Raw genomic sequence first — 18,289 nt, 5'->3', positions numbered from 1 at the left:
TAGCAACAGTGTGTAATGGCAAAAAGTACTTTATTTGAAGTCAGGGCACCTGGGTTTGAATAATGACCTTGCTATTTTTTAAGTGACCTTGCCATTAAGTAAATTACTTCATCACTTCTCTGGACTTCAGTTTTACCATCTACAGAATGATTTTGGATTAATCAAGAATTCTATAACAAATTTTGTGAACTTGATTTTTTAATGTTTTGATTGCTCTATTTCAGTAGAATTGGCTTCCCTAATAATCCTGTGTATTTTATTTTATGCATCAATTTTTTGGGGGTAAAGCAGTCCATAGCCTTTTACTAGACTGCCAAAGGAGTCCATGGCACAAAAAAGCTAAGAATCCTTATAATAGATGATCTCTAAGTTCATTTCCATTTGTAAAATCTACATCTCAACAGCCAGAATTTAAAAGAAGTGAAACAGGTTGTGTGGAAGGAAATGAGCAGGGTAGAAAGCTCAGTTGAGTAATTTGAAGTGTCCTAAAGTAGAAAGTAAAATAACAATAATAACAGTAATAGCTTTTACTTTTACATTGACAGAATTTCTTCAAGAACCTTTCCTTCTGCCCTCCCAGAGAGCCATCTCATATGATTAATTTTTTAAAGAAAAAGAGGAATTAAAAAATAATCAAAACCAATCATTGCATTTTTAAAAATCAGAAAATAAGACCAATATTCCAGATCCATGAAACCCTCATCTCTGCAAAGGCATGAAGTAGGAATGCCTTCTTGTATCTCTTCTTTGGAGCCATGCTTATTGTTTGTAATTTTGCAACATATACTTATGATTGTTTTGTGTTTCTTTCCATTTGTATTGCAGTCATTGTGTACATTTTCTTGGCCTTGTTTTATTTCAGTCTGCTTTACTTCTTGCAAGTCTTTCCATGGTTCTCTGGGTTTATCATGTCCATTGTTTTTATATCATAGTAATATTCTGTCACATTCATATATCACAATTGGTTTAGCTATTTTCCAATCAATGCCACTCAAAGCATTTTTTAATATTAACATCAAATGACTTTGAGTTGGACAAGTCTTAGAAATCAATTAGCTTAACAACACGATTTTATAGATGAACAAATCAAGACAAAGTTATGCAAGTTATAATATGTCACAAAGCTAGAATTTGAACCCAGGTTTACTGGCTCCAAACATGATTACACTACCATTACCAAGATTTTATGTGTTTCTTGCATTTTCTTCACACATTTGTTACTTAGAAATCAATATTTATTCCTAAGTAAAATTTTGTATCAGGTTGCCATAAAAGTTGAGTTTTGAAGGTAATCTATCCTTGTACTTATTCCTTCTACCCCAGTGGTTATAAGCAGGCTAAACTGAAGAGATTGAAAAAAAAAAGATTCTTGCACATTAAGCCAAATATTAATAGCTGAAAAAATAAGAATAATATAAATAAGAAACCATTCAAAAGCTACAAGAATAAAACCATCTGTTATGTGATTGTATTTCAACTGCTAAAATTTAAGTCTAGTCTTGTGTGTATTCTTTTTGAAACGACTTGCTAAAAATATATTTGTTTCTGTATAATGGGTTATGGTCAAACATACCTAGTTGTCCAGATACATTTCACATTCTTTTCTGGCAATTTAACCTCCTGTTGCACTCTTTAGATGGTGTTTGAGTATATGTCCCACAGGCAACATTTAGGCCTACTCCTAAGTGTAGCCTAAATTAGATTAAAATAAAGCTGGGAAATATTAACAAAATTAAAATCAATAAAATTAACATGTGGTTTTCTAAGTCAATATACAACTTACTGGGATTCTTATTATGACTTAGTGGTCCCTATTTCTTTTTGAATGTGACACCATTGTCCTAGATCGTGCTCTCAGGGACTTTACCCATTCAGCTTTGGAATTCATGCCTTGGGTTCTACGTGGGTTCCATGTTTTGGGAGAGTACCTGAGCATAAGTCATGTGACACTTCATATCTAACCAGCTGCACCTGTACCTCAGATTTCTGACACAGGCATCTTGTCAGTAGTTTTATTGCTACCAGTAAATCTTCCCCTCCTCATCTCCCTCTGTAAAGCATAATCAAATCAATATTGCCATTACCATTGGAAGAGGCATAACAATTGACTGCCCTATGCTTCTACCACTAACCATTCCCGTAACTTCCGATATTGAAACATTTTCCCCTCACCATTGTCATTACATGTGTTGTCTTGACCTTTTAGAATGTGGGCCTCTTGAGACCAAGGTTACTTTCTTTTTTAATTTATATCCTTAGTCTTTAGCACATGCATTTCTTGGAGTATACATATATAGAGAGAGAGTTGATCTACAGTTATCCCTTCCACATTGTGACTTCCCCATCATAGTTTTAATAAAAAATTCAATAAAATAATTAAATGGGAATTTTATTTTGTGGAAGCCACAAGATGACACAGGAAGACCAATAGACAACACAGAGCTTGTGACAAATAGCTAATCCAAGTTTTACAATAAGGCAGTTTAAACACCCCTCACCCCAAAAAAAGACAAAATTCAGACCAAGAGGGACAAAAACATTTTTACGTGGATTTTCCAGATAGCGATGGTGTTTAGACCTCTAAGCCCCATAATTGTGAAGGAATATCTATACACACAAAAAGCTTAATAAATGATTTTAATGTCTTCATTCATTCATTCATACTTGCATATGGTTTCTCAAAATTCCATAAGGCTCTCATTTTTTTTTCCCTTTATGGATAAGTAATCAAAGACATCAATGTACATGATATTCAACAATCAATGTATTTTTGTCCAAATCATCAAATATATCATGCATTTTTTTTACTCAAATCACCAAATAATCACATTTTAAGTTTTTTTAAGTGATCAAAGGATGAGAAAAGTTCTGCCTGATGATCATTGAACAGGGAAAGATATGGCTCAGCTCATGTTTAAAAAGTCAAATAAAAATGCCTTGAGAGACCTTGGCTGCACAGTCAGCGGTCAAATGTTTCAATGCTTCATTGCTCCTGTCCCTATTACAGGTACATGTGACAGCGCTGCAGCAATGAGTGGAATTTTAAAGAGGAAGTTTGAAGAAGTCGATGGCTCCTCACCATGTTCTTCTGTGCGGGAATCAGATGATGAAGTTTCCAGTAGTGAAAGTGCAGACAGTGGGGACAGTGTCAATCCATCCACTTCTAATCATTTTACCCGTGAGTACTGAAATCACATCTGGTGCCAGTTGTTTTGTTCTGCAGTGTTAAAAATTGTTTTGGACATGACATATTTTAACCAACATGTTTATTAGGGAAAAAAATTAATGGGTTTAAAAAGATCCACAGTGCTATTGGATAAACTTTTAGTACTTTTAGGAAATAACATCATGAATTCCTGTAATATGACTATCAACCAACTGGTTCAATTTTTTAAAAGGATACAGGGAAGAGAAAAGACTCATTGCTGAGTCCCAGTGGCCTTAGCTGGGTGAAGGTAAATTTATGTTAGAAATGTTGAGTTTAAAAAATCATAGAGACTTAAAATTTTCAAAGTAAAAGGGAATCTTTAATATAAATTAGTTTAATTCTCTAATTTAAAATAATTGTACATTTTAATATCCTTTTAAAAAAAAAAAAAGACCAAGAAGATTAAATTTATTATATGTGCACCACCCAAACTACCTCAGGTGTAGGGTATTTAAGGACCTATGTTCACTCAAAAACAGTGCACAAGCCCCCACTAATGCATTTATTTTTAATAATCAGCCAGAGGATACAATGATTTCAAAGCAAAAATATTTAATACAATATCATAAGAAAAGTTAACAATAGAGCCTTTCCTCATAAACTAAAAGTGTGAAGAATAGATACAGCTAGGGAACATGTGGGTAGAAATATGTATATGGGCATGGGACATGCATATATATGGCCAACCCGTGTCTTCTGATGATATCGTTATTTCTCACTGACCTTATTTCCTTGTAACATGGTATGTAGGCTCAGCCTGGAAACTATTCTCTATCATATAGGCATGTCATGTAGTGTCTGCTGGTCTCAGCTGGCTACTATTTAATGGTGCTGCAAAGATGATGGTCTTATAATTGCTAAGTGCCTCTTGACTACCAGCTTCTAGGCTTTAGCACTTCATGGAATTTGCTGTTGACTTGGATTGCTTACTATCTACTAAGAGTGTGGGGGCTAGAATTCTCTCTGATAAGGGCAGACTAAGGGCTTTTTTTCTCGTAGTCAAGGGTATGAGCCATTGTGGGCATCAAAGGTCCTTAGGCCAGAATGCCTCTGGGCTAAGATTAAGTCTAGCTTTTGAACTCTTTTTCTTCATGCTAACAGGGTTTAGGGTATCCGAGTACCAAAAATCTATCTGAATCAGTCAGTAAGTCCTTGTAATTCCTGTTTGACTTTTTATTGTCAAATTACATTGCTTCAGAATCCATGAGTACTTCCTTCCAACAAAATGCCAAGGGCTGGCTCATTCTAAGACCTTGCTATTTTATCAGTTCTTCCACATAATTAAATGGGGGTAGAGAAGGGTACCCCAACAAAAATCAGCTTAGGGTACCCCTCAATCTTCTCTTTAATAGAGTGGCAGGCTTTAAAAAACCTAAGAGTTATAACCAGCTAAACTATGTATAGATATGGTGAGAAGTGAAAACCTAAGCTTAAAATGTAAGATGCAGTATCTAAAATAAAATAGAGGTCATGTAGTATGGATAAAGTGCTATAATTGAAGTACAAATCTGATTCTGACACATATTGACTGTATGACAATGAACAAATCACTTTCTTGATTTTATCATCTATAAAATGGGTATAATAATGCCAGCAGTACCCACCAAAGAAGATTATGAGACTCAGATGACTATAAAAAGACTTTCTAAACTTTGAAATCTTATATAATCAATTAATAACTAAACATAAACAGTAAGCACTTAATATATACTAAGCATTCTGGTATTAAACAATTGCAACTTAAAACTGCACTAAGACCTTTGAAACATCTTGTATTTATTTATTTATTGGGCTAGATTTGTGATTTCATTTGTATAGGAAACTCCCAGTGAATTTTTAGTCATATAGATCATCAAAATCTTTACAACTTAGAGTCTTAAAGTGTTTCATTGATTACTCAGAGATTAAATAATTTGCTCAGTGTCACACATTCAATATATATCAAAGGTGAACACTTAACCCCAGTTCTTCTTGATGTCAAGTCCATTTTGCTTCTCAAACTACTCTATAAAGGCCACTTATTGTTCTTATTCTTATTAATTGCAAAACCATTTTTTATTCTTGCTCCTGTCTTCCAAATTTAGGCAAGAAACTTTATTTTATCTATAAAACAATATAGAAAACATTTATTAGTGGGAATGTGCATAGTAAAGTATAAGTTCATCCATGTTACTCTTCTCAGTAAATTTTAGCACCTCCTTTTTATCTTTAAGATAAAAGTCCTGTCTGGAATTAGAAGTTCTGACTTTTTTCTTCGTTTTAGGTCTTCCTATACTTACTCCCTCCATGAACTTTATGATCCAGCCATATTGGCCCATTTGTTATATCTTTATTGCATCTTACTCCAACACTTTTTTATATCTTACTCCACTTTTGGCCTCTGCCTTTGCACTGACTGTCCTTTGTACCTGAAATTCTCTTCCTTGTCTCCTCTACCTCTCAGACTTCCTGGATTCCTTCAGGTTTAAGCTGACATACTACATTCTTCAAGGGTTTTTTCTGAGTCCTCTCAGCTGCTAGAAACTTCTTTTCCAAGGTTACCTTTCTTTAATCTACTCTTTTTTTGCTAATTCAATTTTAGTTTATTTTCAAATGTGAATTCTTTCCCTCCCACTTTCCCTTTTTCACTATTGAGAAAGCAAAAATAAACAAATCAAAAAAAAATAATAATCTGCCCCACCTAAAACAAACTTTTGTAGATATGTATATATATATATATATATATATATACAGACAGAGAGAGAGAGAGAGAGAGAGAGAGAGAGAGAGAGAGAGACAAAACAAATTCCCTCATTAGCCATATCCAAAGATATATTTGGCTCATTCTCATTCCTAAGTGTATCTTATAGGTATTTTCTTATATGCTCTCTTCCCTAATAAAAAGTGAGCTCTTTGAAGACAAGAACTGCCTTTAACTTTTTTCTACCTTCGGGAGCTAGTGCTAGGTGAATAATAAATACTTAAGAAATATTTCTTGACTGACTACTTTATGGAGTTTTGTTAGAATTAAATGAAATAATATATGTAAAACCTCTATGAAGGGCATCTATTATAACTTCTAGACAGTCATATTTGTTTGCATCCTTAAAGTGTGTTATTCACATAACAATTCTCTAGGATGTAGTCTGATCAAATTAGAATGTAGTGGAACTATTGCTTACCTTAATTTTGAGACTTTTCTTTCTCTTAACATAGCTTCAGTTTACATTACTATTTATTTAATCAGCAATGGTTCTCAGCCATCCTGAGCCTTGTGGTCAATTTAAAAAATCCAAGCCTTTTTCTTGGTAGTTATTTTCAAGCCAGTTCTCTTGAACCCTGAACTTGTTCAGTTGATTGCTTGAAAAACATAGAAATGTACATTTCTGCTCATTAAATTCCATCTCACTTGTTTTGGGCTTAGCATTTTAGCTTATTGGGAAAGACAAAGGAGAAGGAGAACAGAATATGAAATAGTAAGAAAGGAAAAAGTATTTGGAAGGAGATCTTAGTCAAAAAGAAATGAAAAAAAAAGTTGATGATTTATTTAAACTTTGTCTTGGAAATATTGTTAGTTGACTCCAAAATTATACTTATAAACAGAATCCAACTATTAAAGTAGGATAGAAAATGCAAATGTATTCTTCAGTTCCAAATTTAGTTAGAATTATACAGCTGTCAGTATATAAGAGACTTTTCCAAAATCATTCCAGATGGCTGGATGTCCATACACATCATAAAGATTTTCAGATAAGGAGCTTCCCTAGTAAGCTTCTTACTTGTCTTATTACCATTATGGTATGTAGAGCTTTGGTTTAAGAAAGCCATTAAATTAAGCCCATTTTCTTTTGTTTGGTCTTCAGTCAGCATCCTTACTATTTAGGAAAATAAAGATTGACATCATAATCTTGATAAGTGTGCTAATTAATCATTCTTGGCTTTCTGGAACAGACATTATTTTGCTTCACAGACTTCCAAATCTTTCTTTGCCCTTGCCCTTGATCTCTGACCCGTGGAGATATATTCATGCAAACACATTGGCCATCTGCCCTCTAGCAAGTTTTCTATGTGATCTTTTTTTTATATACATGACTAATTCTTCCATCATCAACTCTCAAAATCTTTGCATTGAGATATATCTTTTATTTCCAGCCTTGTTTGTCTTGACAAGTCTCTCAATAATTTTTATAGCATTGTTTCTTTAGGCAGTCTCACCTTTGTAGTTCTTTGTTTCACTATCATATTTAATTATCCCTTTCGTTATACATTTTACATTATAGTAATCTGTTTTTCCATAACCAAAAGAAAATTTCTTTCTATGAAAGTATATGTCCTACTTGGAGAAAATGTGACTATATCTACATATCCATATATATGTAGAGGGAAATAGCTACATATACACATATGAAATAACTGAAAAAATTAATTTCTGAATGATTATTTACATTTCAAAGAGACTGGGTTTTTTTAAATATATAGAAAAGAAGCTTTTAAGTCCAGAACAAAGATAGGGGAAAGGGTAAGATGGGAGGTAGAAGATGACCAAGAAATTCAAAGGAATCAATGCTAATTAAATATCAAGTAATTTGAAACAGCTGTGAATTTTGTGTGTGTGTGTGTGTGTGTGTGTGTGTGTGTGTGTGTGTGTTGATTGAGAGTTGGTTAAAAAAAATATTTTCCTCACAGCTTCTAAGGAAAACATCTGTTGCTTATGAATTTTGTTAAATCGTGGTTGTTTGATTTCAAAAATTGATTCTAGTATTAATTAAAAATAGCTGCTGCTCTATACAGCCTGACCCTGAGTGAGATTAGTCTTCATTCATTGCATAGACTGATCAAGAGTCTTTCACAATATTGATCATAAGAATGCCTGATCAAGTATGTGACTAGTCAACTGAATGATCAGGAATGTACCATGTTCCCCCTGATATCAGAAGTGATAATGACAAAATGTCTTGTTGGTTGCAAAGAATTTCATAACAGAATGGCTAAAACACAGATCTCCATGGGAACAAAATGGAGTGGATTGGGGGGAAAGGGAAACAATGGGACTTGGAGGTAGAAAGACTATTTTACAATGGAACAAAGTAGATACTCATCATAGCTTGTCTATTTGCCTATTATAAGTTTGCAAAAATTGATTATTGCCTGCTTTATTAGAGCCACTTAATATGACCAATACCCACTAAATGGGGGGGGCAACCAAACTAATTTAAATATATTGGTCCTTTAAAAGAAAAAATTTTTAAAAATTGAGTTTAGTTAGAACTGGGAAGTCAACAATAGGCCCATTAGTTTGAAACTCTTATCTTATCCTTATTAGCTATGAGATTATAGGCAAGTCATTTAAACTTTTTTTGAATCTAAATTTTCTCACATCAAAAATGATAATAACTTTATCATGAGAGATTATTTGTTAAGTGCATCCCAGTATGAAAGAAACAGTATCACAAAAGAAGGGATGTATAATAAAATTAATTATTTGTTTGGGGAAATAATCCTTAGAACAATGGTCTATGATTTTGTATATCAGGGCTTCTTAAATTTTTTTCCCCTCTCAAATCTGAGCTGAAATATTTCTGTCAGTGTTTGTGCCTGTGCAGTACAAAGTGTACACACTGTATGTTCAGAACCAAGGCTACAGTGGTTTCACAATTCAGTACAGGTAAGTGCTACCATAAATATCTTGGATTCATTACAAATTTGATTTTGAATTAATTTTTGGTTGTTATGTTCAGAAAACTTTTACTGTTGCCAATTTTTTTGTGACTCATACAGATTGTGATCCCCACAGGTTATAAGTTTAAGAAGTTTTACTATATATGATAAATTCTAGATAATGAACAATCCTGTTCATTGACTACTCTCTGTTACCTATTTCCCATTATAGTTGTTATCCATATGTTATCCATATGGAATAATTTGTATGCTCTTGGCATTTTAGATGGGGGCATATTTTGAGAATTCAACAAACATATATTAAGCACTTACTATATGCCAGGTACTATAATTGAGCACTAGAAATACAAAGATCAAAGAAAAACAGCCACTGCTCTGAAAGAACTTACATTCTATTGTGGGTAGCAGAAGAACAATTATACAACAACTTATAGATATAGTTCTTAGCCCATGACCTTCCTAATACTTTAGGCTTATAGCAGATCTGATCAATTCTAGGGACTAACCTCAAAGGTCACATTCTTAAGTTTCTAAGTATATTTTGTGTTAGAATTTCCACAAATAAGGGCAAGAGTATTCCTAAGCTTTCTTATAAGTATTCAAGGTAACAAATGCCTATACAGAGAGGACATACTTTATTTCATTGTGCAGGAAATTCAGAGGGTACAAGCAGGATCCTTAAACTTAAACAAAGCCCATAAGGTAAAATTTATATAATATTTTTTCTGAAGAAATTAGCATTCATTTGGGTTCTCAGCAATTTAAGTTCCCCTAGGAGGGAAAATATACTGGAAAATTAGGTTCAGTGTTAAGAAGTAATACTGGAAAATTAGGCTCAGTGTTAAGAAGTAAAAGTTCCAAATTGATTTATTATGATATACACAGATTTAGAAGACTTACACTTTTATATGATAAATACTTTCAAGAAAAGAGCTGGAAGGCACTGGATATAGTATTCACAGAACACATATCAAAAAATTAAAGTTAATATTTTAACCAATGGAAAATAACTGGTAACTCATAATTTGAACTGTCCAACAACAGAATGAATATTTCTGGGGGTTGGTGAATACCCTGTTAATAGAAATTTTAAAGAAGATATTGAATAATTCCTTTCTGGGATGTTGTAGTTGGATTTTACTCTTCAGCTATGTTAGATTAGATGACCTCTTTCCAGCCCAAAGATTCTATACTTAACCAACTTTTGTTAATATGTCCCAGGCCTGGGATTTATATATATAGTGAGATTTCAGCGAGGCTGGAGAGACTTACATGAGCTGATGCTGAGTGAAATGAGCAGGACCAGAAAATCATGGTACAAGGCAATAGCAAAGATTATACAATGATCAATTCTGATGGACATGGCAGTTCTCAACAACGAGACAATTCAGACCAGTTCCAATGACCTTGTGATGAAGAGAGTCATATACCCAGAGAGAGGACTGTGGGAACTGAGTGTGGATCACAACAGAGCATTCTCACTCTTTTTGTTGTTGTTTGCTTGCATTTTATTTTCTTTCTCATTTTTTCCTCCTTGATTTGATTTTTCTTGTGCAGAAAGATAATTGTACAAATATGTATGCATATATTGGATTTAACATATATTTTTACCATGTTTAACATATATTGAATCTAGGGATTCAATATCTATCCCTATCTAGGGGATAGGGATTGTTTTGCTATCTAGGGAAAGGGATGGAGGGGGGGGGGGGGAATTGGAACAGAGTTTTGCAAGGTTAATGTTGAAAAATTATCCATGCATATCTTTTTAAAATTAAAAAGCTTTAATAAAAAATAGAGAAAAAATAAACAAAACCAAAAAAAAAAAAAAAAGATTTATGTCGTGACAAAGCTTCCAAAGCCTTTTCCATTTAGCATCTCATTGGAGCTTTATAATAATTCTGTGAGTTAGGTGCTATTGTTATCTCTGTTTAATAGATGAGAAAACTGAGGCTCAGAAAGATTAAATGATTTACCCAAAGTAAGTTATATGTCTGACTGGGAGTCTGGGAATTCTGTTCTGACTCCAATTCCAGCATCCCATCCATTATACCACTGACTCTTTTGATAAAGCAGACCTCTCTATTTTTGGATTATTTGATATTCCACACATACTTTCTCTTTTATCTTTCATCTCTATGCATTTGTGATGATTATTACCCACAACTAGAATGTTCTCCTTCTTCACCTCCACTTCTTAAAATTTTCTTTAAGACCTGGTTCAAGTGCTAACTTCTTCATGATGCCTTTCCTGGATACCTCCCCAATCCAGATGTTGTGGTTCCTCCTGCCAAAACTATTTTGCTATTATTTGGTACATATTCTGTATACACAAATCTATACAGATCTCTTTCATAGAAATGTAAACTCCCTGAGGACAGGAATTTCTATTTTTTTTATTTCTAATGCTGAGTTATAATTCATAGTAAATGTTTAATAAATGCTTATTGGTTAATAATAAAATATAGTGTCTTGTTTATATCAAATGTAGACATAGAGATACAGAAATGCCAAATATCATAGAATTGTGTATCTAATTAGTGCTTTCTTCATAAATCATTCCTTTTAATCCTTCATCAATTAGGTGGCTCTTTTGAGAACTGTTTAGTTGGCCTATTTCTTTGCAATAATAATATGCCCAGGAGTGAACATCTGTACATTATAGTTAAAGCAGCTTCAAAGATAGTTAAAAAAAAAAAAAAAACATTAAGCTCCCAGAGATTCTCTCCCTTACAAATGTTATTGGTTCCACAACATTTATCAGGGTATCTAAATCCCTTATTCTAAGTATTCTTGCCTCAAAGAAGAGCTGAGTTTATATAAGGATAATGAATCAACCAGACTCTAGTAATTAGTCCACTTAGCCCCAAATTCAGTCAATTCAAACAAATGACAAATGTAGCTATTTTTAACTGAATCTATCAGTTACATAGTTGGATTCACCAACTTGAAAGGTAGCTTTGGCACTCTGCAGACATAGCCAGAGTCCATACAGGCATAATAATACTGAATATAAATTCCCCTCTAGCAAAAAACAAATCCAAGAAATCCAACAATTAGGCCTCTAAGGAGAAGAATATATTAAATTTATGTTGAGTCCACTGTCTTAATGATTAGCTAGAATCCTAGTAGCATATAGTATTGGTACTAGAATAGACTTTAAAAGCAATCTAATCCAACCCCCACATTTTGTGGAAAGAAAGAAAAGTACTGAGACCTTAAATGACTTTCTCAAAATCTCATAGTTAAACTCCGGGCCAGTTCCCTTCATTCCTCTATTCTTTTCACTCCCTGACATGAACACTCTTATTATTAGGCCATGACAAAATAGATCACTATTTAGTTTTTATTAGCTGAATTAAAAGATGATGAAAGTAATTTGGATTTACAATTATACTTGCCCATGAACCCAATATATATGAATACATAGTTTCATAGCATACACTTACACAGTGACAGATTAGTATGTTGTATGAACAAAGGACTCTAATGAGCAATATTGGATGAACTTACATAAATGTGTGAATTAAACTACATTTTCAGAAGCATATCTACTTGTAGTAAAATTCAGTATAACAGTATTTTGGATTAGTGTCTATCCCATCCTCTAAAGCTAGTGGTATAAAGGGATTCAGTTATACATCCTTTTTTTCATAGCCATATGAAAAGATGCTCCAAGTCATTATTAATCAGAGAAATGCAAATTAAGACAACTCTGAGATACCACTACACATCTGTCAGATTGGCTAGAATGACAGGGAAAGATAATGAGGAATGTTGGAGGGGATGTGGGAAAATAGGGACACTGATACATTGTTGGTGGAATTGTGAACGAATCCAACCATTCTGGAGAGCAATTTGGAACTATGCTCAAACTGTGCACACCTTTGATCCAGCAGTGTTATTACTGGGCTTATATCCCAAAGAGATTTTAAAGAAGATAAAGGGACCTGTATGTGCAAGATTGTTTGTGGCAAGTCTCTTTGTAGTGGCCAGAAACTGGAAACTGAGTGGATGCCCATCAAATGGAGAATGGCTGAATAAATTGTGGTATATGAATATTATGAAATATTATTGTTCTGTAAGAAATGACCAGCAGGATGATTTCAGAAAGGCCTGGAGAGACTTACACAAATTGATGCTGAGAAATGAGCAGGACCAGGAGATCATTATATATTTCAACAACAATACTATATGATGATCAATTCTGACAGACGTGGCTCTCTTCAGGAATGAGATGAACTAAACCAGTTCCAGTGGAGCAGTAATGAACTGAACCACCCAGCGAAAGAACTCTGGGAGATGACTAAGAACCATTACATAGAATTCCCAATCCTCTATTTTTGTCCACCTGCATTTTTGATTTCCTTCACAGGCTAATTGTACAATATTTCAGAGTCCAGTTCTTTTTGTACAGCAAAACAACTGTTTGTACATGTATACTTATTTTGTATTTAATTTATACTTTAACATATTTAACATGTATTGGTCAACCTGCCATCTGGGGGAGGGGGTGGGGAGAAGGAGGGGGAAAATTGGAACAAAAGGTTTGGCAATTGTCAATGTTATAAAATTACCCAAGCATATAACTTCTAAATAAAAAGCTATAATAAAAAAATAAAATAAATACATTTACAGTTCAAATATGGCAGTTAAAATACACACTCAACTACATTATAAGCCAGCTCATGATTAAGTACTATCACAGGACTAAGGTATATCCTAAATCCTATCAAGAAACAGAAATGTAAGTTAAAATATGATCCAATTAATTTTAACATGTTCAGATAATGTAGTCATTACATAAGGGTGGTGGTCTCCTGGGAATTTAGGGGGGAAAAGCCAGTCAGTTCTGAGTGTCAAATGATACTTATGGCCCACTATGACTAGTTCTAGTCATACTTTCATACTTCCCTACCCTTAGAACATCTCTCCATCTGCATTTCTAGTCCAAGCTTATTCTTCATTCTACCTCCAGTTATTTGCACATAAGTAGCTTTTTAATGTTTTTTTTTTATATCCTAAGGGGGCAGCAGAATACAGTAGAACAAAGATTTGACAGGAAGTTATGAGACCTGGATTCTAGTCCCAATACTGCCCCCAATTAGCCGTATGTGACAGTGTGCATGTCATACTACTTCCTTGGTGACTCATTTTCCTTTTCTAGAAAATGAGAGCATAATTATTATTCAAATTCCTATCTTGCTATTATATCCTGTGATATTTCACCATTACTTTTTTAAACTAACCAAAATATGATTTGTACTTGAACATGATATAAATTTTACAAATTATTTAAATGAGAAAACAATAGTTTACCTTTTCCCAAGCAGGATAGTATCTATAGCACATTTTTAAAAATAATATTAAAGATTATGAGCAATTAAATATTCTGCAGGTATTTACATTTAAATAAATGAATAGAATTCTATACATAATATGTTATAACTTTTCAGTCACTCTAAATTTCTAACAAGATTTTTTGTGTATCAACACTCCAAATTAACTGTATTCATAGTTGTAGATAATATGAATATAGATTATGCTATATTATATTTTTGCTTTCTGTATTTCTTGGTTATCATTATTCCTGCCTATATTTTAATTATATTGTATATCAGTGTATATCAATAGTGTCCAACACTTTGTGACCCCATTTGTTTTTTTTTTTTTTTTGGCAAAGATGCTGGAGTACTTTTGCCATTTCCTTCTCCAACTCATTTTACAAATAAGGAAACTGAGGTAAACAGGGTTAAATGACTTGTCCAGAGTCATACAACTAGTACCTGAGGTTAGAAATGAACTCAGGTTTTCTTGACTCCAAGACTGGTATTATATCCACTACACCACTTATCTTCCCATTACATTAATATACTAGCATTTATTTACCAATCCTATTATTAAAAATATGAGTAACTTCTAGTTTTTGTTTTTCCTCTTATTCTAATACTCCTTTCTAATTACTATTTTTTCTAAATCATCTAAATAAGTGTATTTCAGTCAGACTTGCTACAAAGAAAATCCCAGGAATTTATATATTTTCCCTTATTTCCTCAGTTCTAATTTCATTTTGCAAAAGGGCTCAATAAAACAGTTAGTATTTAAAATAAAAAATTTGCTTGGGGGCACAAAACTACAGCGATCATCCTAAGATTCCTTGCTAGGAGCAGTAGCAGCAGCACAAATTACTCTACTGTCTAACTTCCAAGAAATAGGAAATTGCAAGGTAGATGGAATTAGTGTGACCAGAAGGGAATAAGCTCCACTTACCAGTAGGTAACCTGAACAGAAGACAGTTATATAGCCTACGCCTGGAATTCCCTGCCATATGGCTCAGAGCTGCCCACTTAATACCTGGGGAAAATTGGGCACCATAAACTGAATGACATGGTCATGTTGTTGTAAGTAAATGAGGCTTAGGAATCTGAGCACTTTGATTCCCAGGGTTGGGATAGCTCTGTGGAATTCTGCCATTTGGTGTTTGCTGCCAATTTCCTGGAGAGGTCAAGCAGTCACAGAAACACTGGGCAGTGGATAACTGCTTTAACTAGAAGGAAACATCTACAGCAAGCATACCTATGGCACAAAGAAGCAAAGAAGAATCTTGAGATTGATAAATTGAGGACCAGACTATCTCAAAATTTAGATTTCTCTTCAAGTTTACAATTAGTACAGAATAACTGATATCTCTAAACTCTGCTCATTCTCCTTAAACTTCAGTAGTTCATTGGTTCTGTAGTCAGTCAATAAATATTTATTAAGCTCCTATTATGTGCTAGGCAATATGAAAAGTGCTGAGAATAGGAAAAAAAAAGATAAAAAATTATCCCTGCTATAAAGAGTTCATAATGTCATGGAGGAGACAACATGAAAACAACATTACATAAATAAGCTGTATGTAGGATAAATTGGAAATAATCAACAAAGGCAAATCACTAGAATTAAGAGGGATTGAGCAGGATTACCATCAATGGTGCAGACCGCCACCTATATAATTGCATTTTTAAAATTTAAATTTCAAAAATTATCTTTAAATTTTTTAAATTAAATTTTATTTGATTTTCATGTCTGAATTCTCTCCTTCTTACCTTCTCCTTTTCCAACATTGAGAAGAAGAGATGCAAAAATAATTACAAATGTCATACATAACATCTTATTCTGTGTAGTTCCTATCAATGTTCTCTGTAGATGCAAATCCTTTAAAGCTGATTTGTCTGACCTCTTAAGAAGTCTACTTCCCAGCTTCTTAAATTATTTTTTATGAGCCCATATGGGGGTCTCATAACTGAATGTGAGGGGTCACAAAATTTTGATGTACAGTCAGTTAAATTTTTGATTTATATGCCTATTTTATATATCTATATATGCATGAGGTCATGTGAAAATCTCTATATATACTTAGGATCATGTGGGAAAAGTTTTAAGAAGTTTTGGATTCTAATTCTAGTTTGTTTTTGTCTTAAAAAGAATTCACTATGTTCCAGTATAGTATTTTGGAGCTTCTATTTTCCTTTGCTTTCACTATGACTAGCCCCAACTAAATTTTTTTGGATAGTACCTTGTATAGCACTTGTTTACAAGCTATTGTTGGCACTCAGCTATATTCCATCTATACACATTAGATATCTCTTCACTGTCCTTTGAGTCATTCACAATTTTGGTTCATTAGAGATTGTAGCTTTCAATGATTTATAGCCATGTGGCATCAGGGAAGAAGAGTACTGTTAGAAAGAAGGGTTAAGTCTTGAGAGCAGTTTAGGATTATACATAGTATTACTCAGTTTTCCAAATGATATTTATCATGCTCTTTTCCTTCTATATAGTTTTGGGCACAGCTCATTGCTTTCTGAAGTGTCTATTCAAGATACATTCATATATCATTCACTGAGTTAGACATTAGTATAAAAATTAGCTACCCAAACAACTCATAAGCCTAAAACCTTAGCTCCTTTGTACTTTATAGATTTAAGAACCCTAACTTACATACCTGGTTATGTTTACTAGTAGCTTAAAAGATAATTTCTTTATATTTTGTGTCGAATTTCTAATAACAATCCATTAAAGAAAGCTAACACTGCAAAAGTGGATCTAATTTGAGATGGGCAAATTAATTTTATTAATTTTTCTTATTAGTACATTGGTATAATAAAGCTTAATTAATAAGTAGTCCTTATTGTTAAAAATGCAATAATTGAGAATTTTTGCACTTTAGTTTTCACAGAGCTGATCCAGCTTTGGAACCGCTCTTTAGTTTTAACAAAAGCTCCTAATTCATAGAAGTGAGATGATTGATCTCTTCAGTTTCCTGCCCTAGGGTAGATCTTTTACATATATGTATATTATCTCTAATGTTTAACAAAACAGGTTTATTGGAAGAGCTGGCTTTTGAGTCAAAAGGAAAAAGAGCGATGTATTTGAGAAGAATTGTCTTTTCCTCCTGGAGAAAAAGATTAGAAACTGGAAAAAGAGAATAATAGTATGTAGAGATTGTCATAAACAGATTGAGTTTGTGATGAGAATTGTTTCATACCATGAGATTGTAAGATAGGGGGGCCTTTTCATGTCTCCAGTGAGGAGCTCATACTAAATCCAAAATGACAAGGCTTTTATTATAATGCAGCAAAGAAATATTATTCTTATCATTAAAGATATCAAAGACATTAAGGACATTAAGTGGAAATAAAGAACCATCAACACAATTTGAAAGAAAATATTTCCTATACAAATGTAGATTAAAAAGTTATATATAAGGTTTTCTGCCATTATTATAACTCTATTCCAGGACATTAGAATTAAGAATACTAGAACTTTTTCCATGCCATAGAATACTTCATTCTTCTGGTTTGTGAATAGCAAAAGAGAAAATAGAGTTGAAAAAATAATAATCTAAACTAACTCTTGATATCACAGCATTATTGTCTAAAATTAAGCTCATTTTTCTTTCCTCATAAACCTAGAATTCTAAATTTACTGCTTCTATCAATTTCACTATCATTCTTTGACTTCTCCTTTTCCCTTAACTCTGACATCCAAATCATTTATTAGGTCTGGTTCCACTTCAGTGATATTTCACATTCATCCCCTCTTCCCTGCTACAATTACTACAAAACCAAAGCAGGCTTTCATTACAATCCATTTACCTATTACATCTGCCTAATACATCTGACTATCCTTCCCTATAGTCCACCTTTCATACTGATGCACATGTAATCTTCATTATACACAATTCTATTCATGTCTTTTCTCTCCTTTAAAAAGAATCATGATGAATATTCATTATTGTCTGGCTACCATTCAAGGTCTTCCACAACCTGGTTCTACTTTTGAAGCCTTCCCTCAAAATATTACTCTCCTTTATATATTCTATCCTCTATCCAAACTGAACAAATTACTAGCCTACAAAGACAATATATTCTTTTGTCT

The 18,289-nt window shown here is 33.2% G+C and overlaps 1 protein-coding gene across 6 annotated transcripts in view; it reads left to right on the top strand.

Annotated features, from left to right (window-relative positions):
- The window catches only part of CSRNP3 (cysteine and serine rich nuclear protein 3), a 250,612-nt gene that overhangs the window by 147,241 nt on the left and 85,082 nt on the right, over positions 1-18,289 (top strand). For all 6 annotated transcript variants that reach the window (XM_031960545.1, XM_031960544.1, XM_031960543.1 and 3 more), the window contains one exon: positions 3,008-3,178. In XM_031960545.1, the coding sequence (XP_031816405.1) occupies positions 3,031-3,178 (148 nt within the window). In that variant the 5' untranslated portion in view covers positions 3,008-3,030. The remainder of the gene's footprint in view (positions 1-3,007; positions 3,179-18,289) is intronic.

Source organism: Sarcophilus harrisii, chromosome 3, assembly GCF_902635505.1.
Source record: "Sarcophilus harrisii chromosome 3, mSarHar1.11, whole genome shotgun sequence".
Lineage (NCBI taxonomy): Eukaryota > Metazoa > Chordata > Mammalia > Dasyuromorphia > Dasyuridae > Sarcophilus > Sarcophilus harrisii.
Note: the sequence above shows the minus strand (reverse complement) of the source record. Positions and strands in the feature narration are given on the sequence as shown.